The sequence below is a fragment of the Oncorhynchus gorbuscha genome, linkage group LG04 (assembly GCF_021184085.1).
Source record: "Oncorhynchus gorbuscha isolate QuinsamMale2020 ecotype Even-year linkage group LG04, OgorEven_v1.0, whole genome shotgun sequence".
Lineage (NCBI taxonomy): Eukaryota > Metazoa > Chordata > Actinopteri > Salmoniformes > Salmonidae > Oncorhynchus > Oncorhynchus gorbuscha.
The window spans coordinates 30,953,978-30,970,368 of record NC_060176.1 but is presented as its reverse complement, the minus strand read 5'-3'; the positions used below and the strand labels follow the sequence as shown (position 1 = coordinate 30,970,368).

The 16,391-nt window shown below is 44.2% G+C and overlaps 1 protein-coding gene across 1 annotated transcript in view; it reads left to right on the top strand.

The window, feature by feature from the left end:
* LOC124032968 (protein kinase C-binding protein NELL1-like) overlaps positions 1-16,391 on the top strand; it is a 434,369-nt gene that overhangs the window by 115,638 nt on the left and 302,340 nt on the right. Inside the window, exon 5 of the mRNA XM_046344912.1 lies at positions 14,819-14,915. Coding sequence (XP_046200868.1) covers positions 14,819-14,915 — 97 coding nt within the window. The remainder of the gene's footprint in view (positions 1-14,818; positions 14,916-16,391) is intronic.

The window sequence follows — 16,391 nt, the reverse complement described above, 5'->3', positions numbered from 1 at the left end:
GGACATGTTTCGTATTGCATCAGATAAAAATATTGACGAATACGCTGATTCGGTGTACGAGTTCATTAGAACATGCGTCGAAGATGTCGTTCCCATAGCAACGATAAAAACATTCCCTAACCAGAAACCGTGGATTGAAACTGAAAGTGCGAACCACTGCTTTTAATCAGGGCAAGGTGTCTGGCAACATGACTGAATACAAACAGTGCAGCTATTCCCTCCGCAAGGCTATTAAACAAGCTAAGCGTCAGTACAGAGACAAAGTGGAATCTCAATTCAATGGCTCAGACACAAGAGGCATGTGGCAGGGTCTACAGTCAATCACGGACTACAAGAAGAAACCCAGCCCAGTCACGGACCAGGATGTCTTGCTCCCAGGCAGACTAAATAACTTTTTTGCCCGCTTTGAGGACAATACAGTGCCACTGACATGGCCTGCAACGAAAACATGCGGTCTCTCCTTCACTGCAGCCGAGGTGAGTAAGACATTTAAACGTGTTAACCCTCGCAAGGCTGCAGGCCCAGACGGCATCCCCAGCCGCGCCCTCAGAGCATGCGCAGACCAGCTGGCCGGTGTGTTTACGGACATATTCAATCAATCCCTATACCAGTCTGCTGTTCCCACATGCTTCAAGAGGGCCATCATTGTTCCTGTTCCCAAGAAAGCTAAGGTAACTGAGCTAAACGACTACCGCCCCGTAGCACTCACTTCCGTCATCATGAAGTGCTTTGAGAGACTAGTCAAGGACCATATCACCTCCACCCTACCTGACACCCTAGACCCACTCCAATTTGCTTACCGCCCAAATAGGTCCACAGACGATGCAATCTCAACCACACTGCACACTGCCCTAACCCACCTGGACAAGAGGAATACCTATGTGAGAATGCTGTTCATCGACTACAGCTCGGCATTCAACACCATAGTACCCTCCAAGCTCGTCATCAAGCTCGAGACCCTTGTTCTCGACCCCGCCCTGTGCAACTGGGTACTGGACTTCCTGACGGGCCACCCCCAGGTGGTGAGGGTAGGCAACAACATCTCCTCCCCGCTGATCCTCAACACGGGGGCCCCACAAGGGTGCGTTCTGAGCACTCTCCTGTACTCCCTGTTCACCCACGACTGCGTGGCCACGCACGCCTCCAACTCAATCATCAAGTTTGCGGACGACACAACAGTGGTAGGCTTGATTACCAACAACGACGAGACGGCCTACAGGGAGGAGGTGAGGGCCCTCGGAGTGTGGTGTCAGGAAAATAACCTCACACTCAACGTCAACAAAACTAAGGAGACGATTGTGGACTTCAGGAAACAGCAGATGGAACACCCCCCTATCCACATCGATGGAACAGTAGTGGAGAGGGTAGCAAGTTTTAAGTTCCTCGGCATACACATCACAGACAAACTGAATTGGTCCACTCACATTGACAGCATCGTGAAGAAGGCGCAGCAGCGCCTCTTCAACCTCAGGAGGCTGAAGAAATTTGGCTTGTCACCAAAAGCACTCACAAACTTCTACCGATGCACAATCGAGAGCATCCTGGCGGGCTGTATCACCGCCTGGTACGGCAACTGCTCCGCCCTCAACCGTAAGGCTCTCCAGAGGGTAGTGAGGTCTGCACAACGCATCACCGGGGGCAAACTACCTGCCCTCCAGGACACCTACACCACCCGATGTTACAGGAAGGCCATAAAGATCATCAAGGACATCAACCACCCGAACCACTACCTGTTCACCCCGCTATCATCCAGAAGGCGAGGTCAGTACAGGTGCATCAAAGCTGGGACCGAGAGACTGAAAAACAGCTTCTATCTCAAGGCCATCAGACTGTTAAACAGCCACCACTAACATTGAGTGGCTGCTGCCAACACACTGTCATTGACACTGACCCAACTCCAGCCACTTTAATAATGGGAATTGATGGGAAATGATGTAAATATATCACTAGCCACTTTAAACAATGCTACCTTATATAATGTTACTTACCCTACATTATTCATCTCATATGCATACGTATATACTGTACTCTACATCATCGACTGCATCCTTATGTAATACATGTATCACTAGCCACTTTAACTATGCCACTTTGTTTACTTTGTCTACATACTCATCTCATATGTATATTCTGTACTCGATACCATCTACTGTATGCTGCTCTGTACCATCACTCATTCATATATCCTTATGTACATATTCTTTATCCCCTTACACTGTGTATAAGACAGTAGTTTTGGAATTGTTAGTTAGGTTACTTGTTGGTTATCACTGCATTGTCGGAACTAGAAGCACAAGCATTTCGCTACACTCGCATTAACATCTGCTAACCATGTGTATGTGACAAATAACATTTGATTTGATTTGATTTATGAAGACAATAACACAACAGTTAACATACGCAACATTGTTTCACATTATTTAATAACAGTCTCAAACACAATCACACAATAGGCTACAGTTGGCTTTGCAGCTTCTCCAGCGCTTCACGACTTCCCTGGGAAACTCAATGCAGACAAAAGAGTAGCAAAGTTTGTTCTGCTGCAGTGTTTCGCAGTAAAATATTGTGGGTGTGCTTCGAGGGGTATGAATACTTTCTGAAGGCAATGTCCTTGTCTCCGTGAATAGCGATGGAAATGGCATGTTCTGTGGATCTGTTGGATCGGTAGGCAAATTGGAGTGGGTCGAGTGTGCCTGGCATGCTGGCCTTGATGTGGGCCAAATCAACAGTGAAATGCTTACTTACGGGTAGGCTTTGGCGGTCTACCATATACACTGTTTACCAGGGTATTTGGAAATAGTCAGGGGATGGTTTTTCAGTGTCAAAACATGAAAGTATTCATATGTAGGCTATGTGCTCTGTTTTTAGTTTATGTAGTTCTGTCCAGCTGTTCTTGTCTATTAATGTTCTGTATTATGTCATGTTTCATGTTAGCTGCTGAGTAGCTGCCGCTTTTGCAACAGCTAATGGCGATCCTAATAAAATACCAAATACCAAAATATTTCTTTGAAGTTTTTTCAAGAAATGTGAATATGTATTTGTGGCAACTTTTTAACTAAATACCTGAAGTCAACTTGAGCATCATTTCACCTGTTCATAATTGATCCTTATGAAGCGTACTGGCAGTCCCGAGTCACGTGGTGTTTGTTTACAAGCACACAATGACGAGAGACTAGAGCCTTGTGAGTCACTCACTGTTGTGCAGCCAGGTGATCTCGTTACAGGGATGAGGTTTTGATGTTGTTGTGCTGTGCCTTTTCTTTCTACCCACATAGTGTTGTGTGTGGTTTCTTCTGTCCACAGAACTGTGGAACATCCAGGTGCGCTTTTACAAACTTCAGACGTGCAGCAATGGGTTTCTTTGGACAGCAGTGGCTTCTTCCGTGGTGACCTCCCATGACACCATTCTTGTTTCGTGTTTTACATATCGTAGAATCGTCAACAGAGATCGGAGCATGTTCCAGAGATTTCTGCAGGTCTTTAGCTGACACTATAGGATTCTTAACCTCATTGAGCATTCTGCGCTGTGCTCTTGCAGTCATCTTTGCAGGACGACCACTCCTAGGGAGAGTAGCAGCATGCTAAACTTTATCCATTTATAGACAAATTGTCTTACCTTGGACCGATGAACATCAAGGCTTTTAGAGATACTTTTGTAACCCTTTCCAGCTTTATGCAAGTCAACAATTCTTAATTGCTTGTTACTTTTATCTCTTATTCTTATCATTTAAAAAAAAACTGCATTGTTGGTTAGGGGCTCGTAAGTAAGCATTTCACTGTAAGGGCAACACCTGTTGTATTAGGCGCATGTGAGAGGCTCATGTGACTAATACGATTTGATTTGATCAAGCGTCACAAATAGAAACACGTTCTATTTTAGCGCCTGGCTATGCAGAAACTTGTTGACGCATGCGAGCAGTGTGGATGCAATGATTGAATAAAAGGTAACCCTGGATTGTAAACTGTCATAGTCAAAGCATGATGATACAACAGTAGTTAAGATAGGGAGAAGTCTGTCTATAATAAAGCACTGCTCTTCCTTTTTAACTGGTGACTGGTGCTTACTGTCTGAGTTTTTGCTATTAAGCAGGAATCAGACACGATAGACTTATGTTTGGCCTTTTATACGTTTCTGCTTACGAAGTGAAGGTGATCTAGAGTTTTGTTGCACAGGTGACATGCTGGTAAAAATTGGTTTAAAACGGATTTCAGTTTTCCTGCATAAAATTCACTTGCTACAAGAAATCCTGCCTCTGAATTTGCATTTTCTTGTTTGCTTATGGCCCTGTACAGCTTGTTGAATGTGGTCTTAGTGCCAGAATTGGTTTGTGGTGGTAAGTAGACAGCTATGAAAAATATAGTAAATAGCATGGGTGCAGCTTATCAAGAGGTATTCTATGGTGAGCAAGATCTTGAGACTTCCTTAATATTAGAGATCGCGCCTCAACTGTTAACAAAGAGACACACCCCTCCCCATCTCACCTTACCCGAGACTAACGTTTGATCTTGACTATGCATAGAAAAATTTGCCAGTTGTATGTCCATGCCCTCGTCCAGCCACGCCTGCCTCATCTGTCCAGCGCCTCACTATTCCCTGTGTTGGTGGTACAGGACGGCAGACAGTGTTCAGGGTCAGGCAGAGTTGTTAGGTAGGCGGGCTCAGGGTCAGGACAGGCAAGGGTCAAAACCAGGAGGGTGAGGACAAAGAGATACAAAAATACTGGTTGTCTTGACAAACGAGATGAACTGGCAACAGAGAACACCGGTATAAATACACAGGGGGAAATGGGTGACACCTGGAGGAGGGTGGAGACAATCACAAAGACAGGTGAAACAGATCAGGGGGTGACACTTCTTAATGCATTTGAGCCAATCAGTTGTGTTGTGACAAGGTGGGCCGAGGACACGCACTCGCCCTGAGGTGCGTGTCCTCGGCCCAGTACCACCAGTGCTGTCACCACGCACCAGGCCTACAGTGCGCCTCGCCTGTCCAGAGCTGCTAGAGTCTCCCGCCTGTCCAGAGCTGCTAGAGTCTCCCGCCTGTCCAGAGCTGCTAGAGTCTCCCGCCTGTCCAGAGCTGCTAGAGTCTCCCGCCTGTCCAGAGCTGCTAGAGTCTCCCGCCTGTCCAGAGCTGCTAGAGTCTCCCGCCTGTCCAGAGCTGCTAGAGTCTCCCGCCTGTCCAGAGCTGCTATCACGCCCTGGCCTTATCTTTTGTACGTTTATGGGGCTGTTTCCTTTCTAGGTAGATTGTATGGCTATGGTTGCCTAGATTGGTTCTAAATTAGAGGCAGCTGTCTATCGTTGTCTCTGATTGGGAACCATATTTAGGCAGCCATTCTGTGGGTGGTTGTTTCCTGTCTGTGTTCTCTGCACCAGACAGGACTGTTTCGGGTTTTGCCACATTTGTTATTTTGTATTTGTGTAGTGTTCACGTTATCGTCTTTTATTAAACATGTTGAACACAAACTACGCTGCATTTTGGTCCTCTCCTTCAACCGTTACAATTATTCACATCATTCCAATTTAATCAAGTCACAATTATTATCTGCTTTGGTATTGACATCAGTGACGACACTTTCCGAGTGATGAGACTCATGGGTAGCCCTACCAGCTGAAAATGATTATGCAATTTGGACCAGAGAAATCCAATGTTTATATAAAATGTCTGCCTTATCACCTACATTTTAACAGTCTAAAGTATATTTAACAAAGGACAACATCACAAAATCCATTTGGCCTATGTCATTTCATTTAGTCTCATTACGATACTGAAAATGTTGAGTATTTCAAAAGAACAGAATACCATATTTTGAGTTGAATGTATCGGCTATTATACTAAATATCTATCCAAGGTACAACTTTAATGCAAGGACATCTTTTAAAATGATTTTGATGCTCACCTCATGTCTTTATAATATAAGGACCCTGTTTTGAAATCAGTATTTGTCCTTTCCAATTTGTTCCCATTTTCAATTAAAAAAAATATGCCTGAGAGATTCACAAGATAACATTGGAACATTGTATTGTTAAATGCTTCCTTGCCCTGTCTGGAAACTCTCATTCAAATAATGTTCTCATCGCTCTCATTGTTCCCATTTTCAATAAGAAAATATGCATGAGACATTCACAAGACTAACATTGGAACGTTGCAAAGTGCTGCCCAACCCTGACTGGCGAGGACACTCAGTTGAGCCATTGAATAAAATGAATTACAAGGAAATACCTGTTCTATAGGCTTATTACATTTTTACTCTTTAGATGATCCTTTTTGTAACATATGAGACATCAAAACATTCTAGAAATACGTTGTGTGCTATCAAAACAGCTGTTCACTTTACTGACTTATTTTCTGAATCAGCTGATAGTCAAAACAGGGTTCATATTCAATGTCAATTTTGTATGTTATGTATCTAGGCCAAATGAATTACCTTTGAAACTATCCTCTTTGAAATGCCGGATCTGAATAAATGGGTTGAATGGGTTGCTTCGATAGTTCATCAATCGAATTACAAGTCGTTCATACGCTAATAATCCTAATATTCTGATTAAAAATATCTGCTACCCTCAACATGCATTATTCTCAGAGGTGTAGAGCAAGGAATGGAAGCTGAATGTACCTTCTCTGTGCATGGAAAAAATATCCTTGCGCATGAAGACTACACATACAGACAGGAACTACAGACCGTAAAATAAGTCCTTCCCGAAGTGCACCGAATATGATTGCCGCTTTTGATTGCAGAGGTTACATAACACCTCACCGTCAGTGAGGGTTATCTTCAAGTTATCTGGAGAAAACAACCATAACCCGGACAATGCACAGATTCGGATCCGAACGCTGAAGAATGGCCAGAAGAAGAGAAGCCTGGAGACCCGGGAAGAAACTGACCAAGTTGTGGACCATGGTACACATGGCTTGCCTGCATGTAATTGGGGAGGCATGTATGAATATGAAGAAGTTGATGCAGAGGCACCAACAAAAGAACAAAGCGGCACCCCCTGTACCTAAATCCCTCTCTGAACTCATCATCCCTGACTGCTATAAGGGCTACGAAGAAGATATGTTCCTCCAGCGTGACAGTGGACCCAGGCCAGACAGAGTTCTCGTCACACTGGTTCAGAAGTACACCACAACTGAACGGCTGGAGTCTTACCTGAAGAGCGTTGCCTACATCACCTTCAAGTTGCAGTTATGAACACTCCAAAATCCATCTGATAAAAATGAGCGCGTAGCTTACTTGGACACTTCTTTGTGACACTTCTCCATTTCAACCCTTTCAATGACTCCAAAATCCTTATGAGACCAGAACACATGGACATGTGTTCTTGAACATTGTTTTTATGCAGCTGCCTTGTCATTTTTTGCCTTTTTTTTAAATGCTAAGGTTTTATAGTGAATTGTTGGTGTTAATTAATGGTGTTAACATGTTTATTTTTGCTCCATATTTTCTTGTATTTTGCTAGGCTTTTTTGTAAAAAAATACATGTTTTACAGTGGTTGGTGTTAATGGATGGTGTAAAACTAGATAAAACGAAAAAAAAATATAGGCCGTTTTCACTCTTCATCCCTTCATCCCTGATGAACACATTTTAAATCGGCCTAGGCTACACAATTCTGACCATATGAACAACATTTATTTTAGGCCATAACTGAATATACAATATTCAATATTATTATTATTATTATTATTGAATATACAATATTCAATATGATCAAATGTTTATAACATATTTATATCTAAACATGATTTAATGAAACTCTTAGTTTCCTAGGAAACTATGCAGTTTTTTTAACATGTTATTTCTTACATTAGTACCCCAGGTCATCTTAGGTTTCATTACATACAGTCGAGAAGAACTACTGAATATAAGATCAGCGTCAACTCACCATCAGTACGACCAAGAATATGTTTTCCGCGACGCGGATCCTGTGTTCTGACTTACAAACAGGACAACGGAATGGATCGCATGCAGCGACCCAAGAAAACGACTCCGAAAAAGAGGGAAACGTAGCGGTCTTCTGGTCAGACTCCGAACAAGGGCACATCGCGCACCACTCCCCAGCATTCTTCTTGCCAATGTCCAGTCTCTTGATAACAAGGTTGACGAAATCCGAGCAAGGGTAGCATTCCAGAGGGACATCAGAGACTGCAACGTTCTCTGCTTCACGGAAACATGGCTTACTGGGAAGACGCTATCCGATGCGGTGCAGCCAACGGGTTTCTCCACGCATCGCGCCAACAGAAACAAACATCTTTCTGGTAAGAAGATTGGCGGGGGCGTATGCCTCATGACTAACGAGACATGGTGTGATGAAGGAAACATACAGGAACTCAAATCCTTCTGTTCACCTGATTTAGAATTCCTCACAATCAAATGTAGACCGCATTATCTTCCAAGAGAATTCTCTTCGATTATAATCACAGCCGTATATATCCCCCCCCAAGCAGACACATCGATGGCTCTGAATGAACTTTATTTAACTCTTTACAAACTGGAAACCATTTATCCGGAGGATGCATTCATTGTAGCTGGGGATTTTAACAAAGCTAATCTGAAAACAAGACTCCCTAAATTTTATCAGCATATCGATTGCGCAACCAGGGGTGGTAAAACCCTGGATCATTGTTACTCTAACTTCCGCGACGCATATAAGGCCCTGCCCCGCCCCCCTTTCGGAAAAGCTGACCACGACTCCATTTTGTTGATCCCTGCCTACAGGCAGAAACTCAAACAAGAGGCTCCCACGCTGAGGTCTGTCCAACGCTGGTCAGACCAAGCTGACTCCACACTCCAAGACTGCTTCCATCACGTGGACTGGGACATGTTTCGTATTGCATCAGATAAAAATATTGACGAATACGCTGATTCGGTGTACGAGTTCATTAGAACATGCGTCGAAGATGTCGTTCCCATAGCAACGATAAAAACATTCCCTAACCAGAAACCGTGGATTGAAACTGAAAGTGCGAACCACTGCTTTTAATCAGGGCAAGGTGTCTGGCAACATGACTGAATACAAACAGTGCAGCTATTCCCTCCGCAAGGCTATTAAACAAGCTAAGCGTCAGTACAGAGACAAAGTGGAATCTCAATTCAATGGCTCAGACACAAGAGGCATGTGGCAGGGTCTACAGTCAATCACGGACTACAAGAAGAAACCCAGCCCAGTCACGGACCAGGATGTCTTGCTCCCAGGCAGACTAAATAACTTTTTGCCCGCTTTGAGGACAATACAGTGCCACTGACATGGCCTGCAACGAAAACATGCGGTCTCTCCTTCACTGCAGCCGAGGTGAGTAAGACATTTAAACGTGTTAACCCTCGCAAGGCTGCAGGCCCAGACGGCATCCCCAGCCGCGCCCTCAGAGCATGCGCAGACCAGCTGGCCGGTGTGTTTACGGACATATTCAATCAATCCCTATACCAGTCTGCTGTTCCCACATGCTTCAAGAGGGCCATCATTGTTCCTGTTCCCAAGAAAGCTAAGGTAACTGAGCTAAACGACTACCGCCCCGTAGCACTCACTTCCGTCATCATGAAGTGCTTTGAGAGACTAGTCAAGGACCATATCACCTCCACCCTACCTGACACCCTAGACCCACTCCAATTTGCTTACCGCCCAAATAGGTCCACAGACGATGCAATCTCAACCACACTGCACACTGCCCTAACCCACCTGGACAAGAGGAATACCTATGTGAGAATGCTGTTCATCGACTACAGCTCGGCATTCAACACCATAGTACCCTCCAAGCTCGTCATCAAGCTCGAGACCCTTGTTCTCGACCCCGCCCTGTGCAACTGGGTACTGGACTTCCTGACGGGCCACCCCCAGGTGGTGAGGGTAGGCAACAACATCTCCTCCCCGCTGATCCTCAACACGGGGGCCCCACAAGGGTGCGTTCTGAGCACTCTCCTGTACTCCCTGTTCACCCACGACTGCGTGGCCACGCACGCCTCCAACTCAATCATCAAGTTTGCGGACGACACAACAGTGGTAGGCTTGATTACCAACAACGACGAGACGGCCTACAGGGAGGAGGTGAGGGCCCTCGGAGTGTGGTGTCAGGAAAATAACCTCACACTCAACGTCAACAAAACTAAGGAGACGATTGTGGACTTCAGGAAACAGCAGATGGAACACCCCCCTATCCACATCGATGGAACAGTAGTGGAGAGGGTAGCAAGTTTTAAGTTCCTCGGCATACACATCACAGACAAACTGAATTGGTCCACTCACATTGACAGCATCGTGAAGAAGGCGCAGCAGCGCCTCTTCAACCTCAGGAGGCTGAAGAAATTTGGCTTGTCACCAAAAGCACTCACAAACTTCTACCGATGCACAATCGAGAGCATCCTGGCGGGCTGTATCACCGCCTGGTACGGCAACTGCTCCGCCCTCAACCGTAAGGCTCTCCAGAGGGTAGTGAGGTCTGCACAACGCATCACCGGGGGCAAACTACCTGCCCTCCAGGACACCTACACCACCCGATGTTACAGGAAGGCCATAAAGATCATCAAGGACATCAACCACCCGAACCACTACCTGTTCACCCCGCTATCATCCAGAAGGCGAGGTCAGTACAGGTGCATCAAAGCTGGGACCGAGAGACTGAAAAACAGCTTCTATCTCAAGGCCATCAGACTGTTAAACAGCCACCACTAACATTGAGTGGCTGCTGCCAACACACTGTCATTGACACTGACCCAACTCCAGCCACTTTAATAATGGGAATTGATGGGAAATGATGTAAATATATCACTAGCCACTTTAAACAATGCTACCTTATATAATGTTACTTACCCTACATTATTCATCTCATATGCATACGTATATACTGTACTCTACATCATCGACTGCATCCTTATGTAATACATGTATCACTAGCCACTTTAACTATGCCACTTTGTTTACTTTGTCTACATACTCATCTCATATGTATATTCTGTACTCGATACCATCTACTGTATGCTGCTCTGTACCATCACTCATTCATATATCCTTATGTACATATTCTTTATCCCCTTACACTGTGTATAAGACAGTAGTTTTGGAATTGTTAGTTAGGTTACTTGTTGGTTATCACTGCATTGTCGGAACTAGAAGCACAAGCATTTCGCTACACTCGCATTAACATCTGCTAACCATGTGTATGTGACAAATAACATTTGATTTGATTTGATTTATGAAGACAATAACACAACAGTTAACATACGCAACATTGTTTCACATTATTTAATAACAGTCTCAAACACAATCACACAATAGGCTACAGTTGGCTTTGCAGCTTCTCCAGCGCTTCACGACTTCCCTGGGAAACTCAATGCAGACAAAAGAGTAGCAAAGTTTGTTCTGCTGCAGTGTTTCGCAGTAAAATATTGTGGGTGTGCTTCGAGGGGTATGAATACTTTCTGAAGGCAATGTCCTTGTCTCCGTGAATAGCGATGGAAATGGCATGTTCTGTGGATCTGTTGGATCGGTAGGCAAATTGGAGTGGGTCGAGTGTGCCTGGCATGCTGGCCTTGATGTGGGCCAAATCAACAGTGAAATGCTTACTTACGGGTAGGCTTTGGCGGTCTACCATATACACTGTTTACCAGGGTATTTGGAAATAGTCAGGGGATGGTTTTTCAGTGTCAAAACATGAAAGTATTCATATGTAGGCTATGTGCTCTGTTTTTAGTTTATGTAGTTCTGTCCAGCTGTTCTTGTCTATTAATGTTCTGTATTATGTCATGTTTCATGTTAGCTGCTGAGTAGCTGCCGCTTTTGCAACAGCTAATGGCGATCCTAATAAAATACCAAATACCAAAATATTTCTTTGAAGTTTTTTCAAGAAATGTGAATATGTATTTGTGGCAACTTTTTAACTAAATACCTGAAGTCAACTTGAGCATCATTTCACCTGTTCATAATTGATCCTTATGAAGCGTACTGGCAGTCCCGAGTCACGTGGTGTTTGTTTACAAGCACACAATGACGAGAGACTAGAGCCTTGTGAGTCACTCACTGTTGTGCAGCCAGGTGATCTCGTTACAGGGATGAGGTTTTGATGTTGTTGTGCTGTGCCTTTTCTTTCTACCCACATAGTGTTGTGTGTGGTTTCTTCTGTCCACAGAACTGTGGAACATCCAGGTGCGCTTTTACAAACTTCAGACGTGCAGCAATGGGTTTCTTTGGACAGCAGTGGCTTCTTCCGTGGTGACCTCCCATGACACCATTCTTGTTTCGTGTTTTACATATCGTAGAATCGTCAACAGAGATCGGAGCATGTTCCAGAGATTTCTGCAGGTCTTTAGCTGACACTATAGGATTCTTAACCTCATTGAGCATTCTGCGCTGTGCTCTTGCAGTCATCTTTGCAGGACGACCACTCCTAGGGAGAGTAGCAGCATGCTAAACTTTATCCATTTATAGACAAATTGTCTTACCTTGGACCGATGAACATCAAGGCTTTTAGAGATACTTTTGTAACCCTTTCCAGCTTTATGCAAGTCAACAATTCTTAATTGCTTGTTACTTTTATCTCTTATTCTTATCATTTAAAAAAAAACTGCATTGTTGGTTAGGGGCTCGTAAGTAAGCATTTCACTGTAAGGGCAACACCTGTTGTATTAGGCGCATGTGAGAGGCTCATGTGACTAATACGATTTGATTTGATCAAGCGTCACAAATAGAAACACGTTCTATTTTAGCGCCTGGCTATGCAGAAACTTGTTGACGCATGCGAGCAGTGTGGATGCAATGATTGAATAAAAGGTAACCCTGGATTGTAAACTGTCATAGTCAAAGCATGATGATACAACAGTAGTTAAGATAGGGAGAAGTCTGTCTATAATAAAGCACTGCTCTTCCTTTTTAACTGGTGACTGGTGCTTACTGTCTGAGTTTTTGCTATTAAGCAGGAATCAGACACGATAGACTTATGTTTGGCCTTTTATACGTTTCTGCTTACGAAGTGAAGGTGATCTAGAGTTTTGTTGCACAGGTGACATGCTGGTAAAAATTGGTTTAAAACGGATTTCAGTTTTCCTGCATAAAATTCACTTGCTACAAGAAATCCTGCCTCTGAATTTGCATTTTCTTGTTTGCTTATGGCCCTGTACAGCTTGTTGAATGTGGTCTTAGTGCCAGAATTGGTTTGTGGTGGTAAGTAGACAGCTATGAAAAATATAGTAAATAGCATGGGTGCAGCTTATCAAGAGGTATTCTATGGTGAGCAAGATCTTGAGACTTCCTTAATATTAGAGATCGCGCCTCAACTGTTAACAAAGAGACACACCCCTCCCCATCTCACCTTACCCGAGACTAACGTTTGATCTTGACTATGCATAGAAAAATTTGCCAGTTGTATGTCCATGCCCTCGTCCAGCCACGCCTGCCTCATCTGTCCAGCGCCTCACTATTCCCTGTGTTGGTGGTACAGGACGGCAGACAGTGTTCAGGGTCAGGCAGAGTTGTTAGGTAGGCGGGCTCAGGGTCAGGACAGGCAAGGGTCAAAACCAGGAGGGTGAGGACAAAGAGATACAAAAATACTGGTTGTCTTGACAAACGAGATGAACTGGCAACAGAGAACACCGGTATAAATACACAAGGGGAAATGGGTGACACCTGGAGGAGGGTGGAGACAATCACAAAGACAGGTGAAACAGATCAGGGGGTGACACTTCTTAATGCATTTGAGCCAATCAGTTGTGTTGTGACAAGGTGGAGGTGGTATACAGAAGATTGCTCTATTTGGTAAAAGACCAAGTCCATATTATGACAAGAACAGCTCAAATAAGCAAAGAGAAACAACAGTCCATCACTACATGAAGTTCAGTCAATACGAAACATTTCAAGAAATGTATTTCAAGTGCCCCACTTGTTGTTGATTCTTCACAAAAAATACAGTTTTATATGTTTATGTTTGAAGCCTGAAATGTGGCAAAAGGTTGCAAAGTTCAAGGGGGCCGAATACTTTCGCAAGGCACTGTATGCTACACACGCACGCGCGCACGCGCACACACACACACACACACACACACACACACACACACACACACACACACACACACACACACACACACACACACACACACACACACACACACACACACACACACACACACACACACACACACACACACACAGATGATTGGTATGTCCCATCGTGCACCTATGATGCTGGTGCTATGGTGCTGGGGATGCCAGCCTGTAGTGGTCCCGTATTTTAAAAATGTAATGTTAGGTAGTTCCTCACCCTGGAGTCCCCTCAGTCTATGGAGGAACGATCTAACATCAAGTTATAAAATACTGAACTTGGCCTTTAAGCATCACCATATTATTTTGAAATTGTGTTTAAAATATTGCATTTTTGGACAGCTCCTGTCTCACGGCTCAAATCCCTGTTCCGTCAGAACATGGAACACCTTTCAATCGACGGGTTGATCAGAGCTCATGCCTTAATGACCTCATCCTCAGTGGATTAGTGTGGCCTGGAGCCTGGTGCACAAGATGTGTAGGGGCCCACTAATGAGGATGGGCCCATCGTCTTACTCTATAGATGTTACGAGGTAGTAAAAGAGGCGTAAACCATTCTCACCACTGAGTGTGTTGTTGACGAAACAGAGGAGAGACACAGAGGCCTGGCTGGCTTAGCTAGCCTAGCTAGCCTGGAGCCTCAAGAAACATTTAACACTGCAGGAGCTGTGATTATGTTGCTTTTCCAGGACAATGTCGACCGCCCGGATTTTCAATGTAGCGTGTGTGAGTGTGTGAGTGAGAGAGAGATTTCAGAATCTGACTGTCTCTCTGTTGATTGTTTGTTGTTGGCAGGATTTATGAGCGAGTGATAGACCCACCTCAGATGGATCTGACCCTGGGCAGTGGAGTGTGGCTGGGTCAGCATAGCCACAAGCACGGCCTCTTCAAGGTAAAACAAACATACTTTCACCACTATATACACGATCACTGTAACCATCTAACCTCAACCATGCATGGCTTCTCAAAGGTAACAGTCTTGACTATCTTGTCATTCTATGGACTGCAGTACCATGCTTTCTCTCAGAAAATAAGATTTTTCTAACCTTACCCTGAATTAAGAATAAGTAGCGCATTTACATTTAGCATTTTAGAATCTGAGAGTAAATAGAGCCGAATATATTGATAGAAATCACTTTGTCCGTGAGAGATTTACATGGTTATTAAAACTTCACGCCAGGGTAAGCCTACACGAAACATAGCCCTTATTTTAAGTGTTTGTAAAATCCCATATGGGGAAAAAATGAATGGTGGAAAAATTATTGGAACCATTTCCCTCTTTGACCGCTAGGTTTTATGGGTATTATAATACCTCAACTGTGGGGCTCTATTTATCACCATCAATAACAACACTATGCTATGGTAATACTCTATATAATGCAACGTCAACATAGCCTTATTATTGAGAGGGGTAGGGAGAAAGAGGAAAGGGGTATGGTGACAGAGAGAGAAAAATAGGTAGGGGTAGAGAGGTGGAGAGAGATCAACTGACCAATATTCCGCCATCTTACACACGCCCGCTGAGCAGTCGATGGCCTCATTTCTATTTTTATTTCATCTCATGTATCGATTAACAATACAGCGTAGAGCCTGAATAGATCCCATGCCTCCCAGGCCACCCACAGTCTGTCAGTGCCTGCGTCCATTTTGGACACAGCCGGTGTCATCTTCTATTCTCCACAGCATCTGTAGTACCCATTCCTTGTAGTATGCTCTTTCTACCCATATAATGATTACTGGGACCAATCAAAGCATAAAGAACCCCCCTTCTCTTTCTCTGAGGATGAAAAACTCATTATTTAAAGGATTCTCTCTCACAGTCTGCCTGAAACCAAGTTTGAAGCAGTGGCTGTCTAGCTCCAGTCTAAGGTGCAGCAGCGTTTAAGTTTAAGAGTTGATAGGAAAAAAAGAGCAGAGACAGATGGCCTAGAAACCTAGAAACGTTCAAGGTGTGACTGTGGATGAGGGAGGAGGGGATTTGTTTTGCTGTGTTCAGAGATTGATTTGGGGCAGGAAATGTGCTGGAAATTCATACCTATATATTTATTACAACCACTTATTCACAGCTCATGCTATAGCTTTTTTTTTAAAGCATTAAGGCCATATTAACCATTCATAATCCATTAGACACAGCTGTTTCTCAAATTAAATAAGTTGGCTTTACATTAAAAAAGTAAATAACAGGCCTCCCGAGTGGAACAGCGGTCTAAGGCACTGCATCGCAGTGCAAGCTACGTTACTACAGATGCTGGTTCGATACCTGACTGTGATGCAGCCGGCCGCGACCAGGAGACCCATGAGGTGACGCACAATTGGCCCAGCGTTGTCCAGTTCAGGGGAGGGTTTGGCCGGACGGGATGTCCTTATC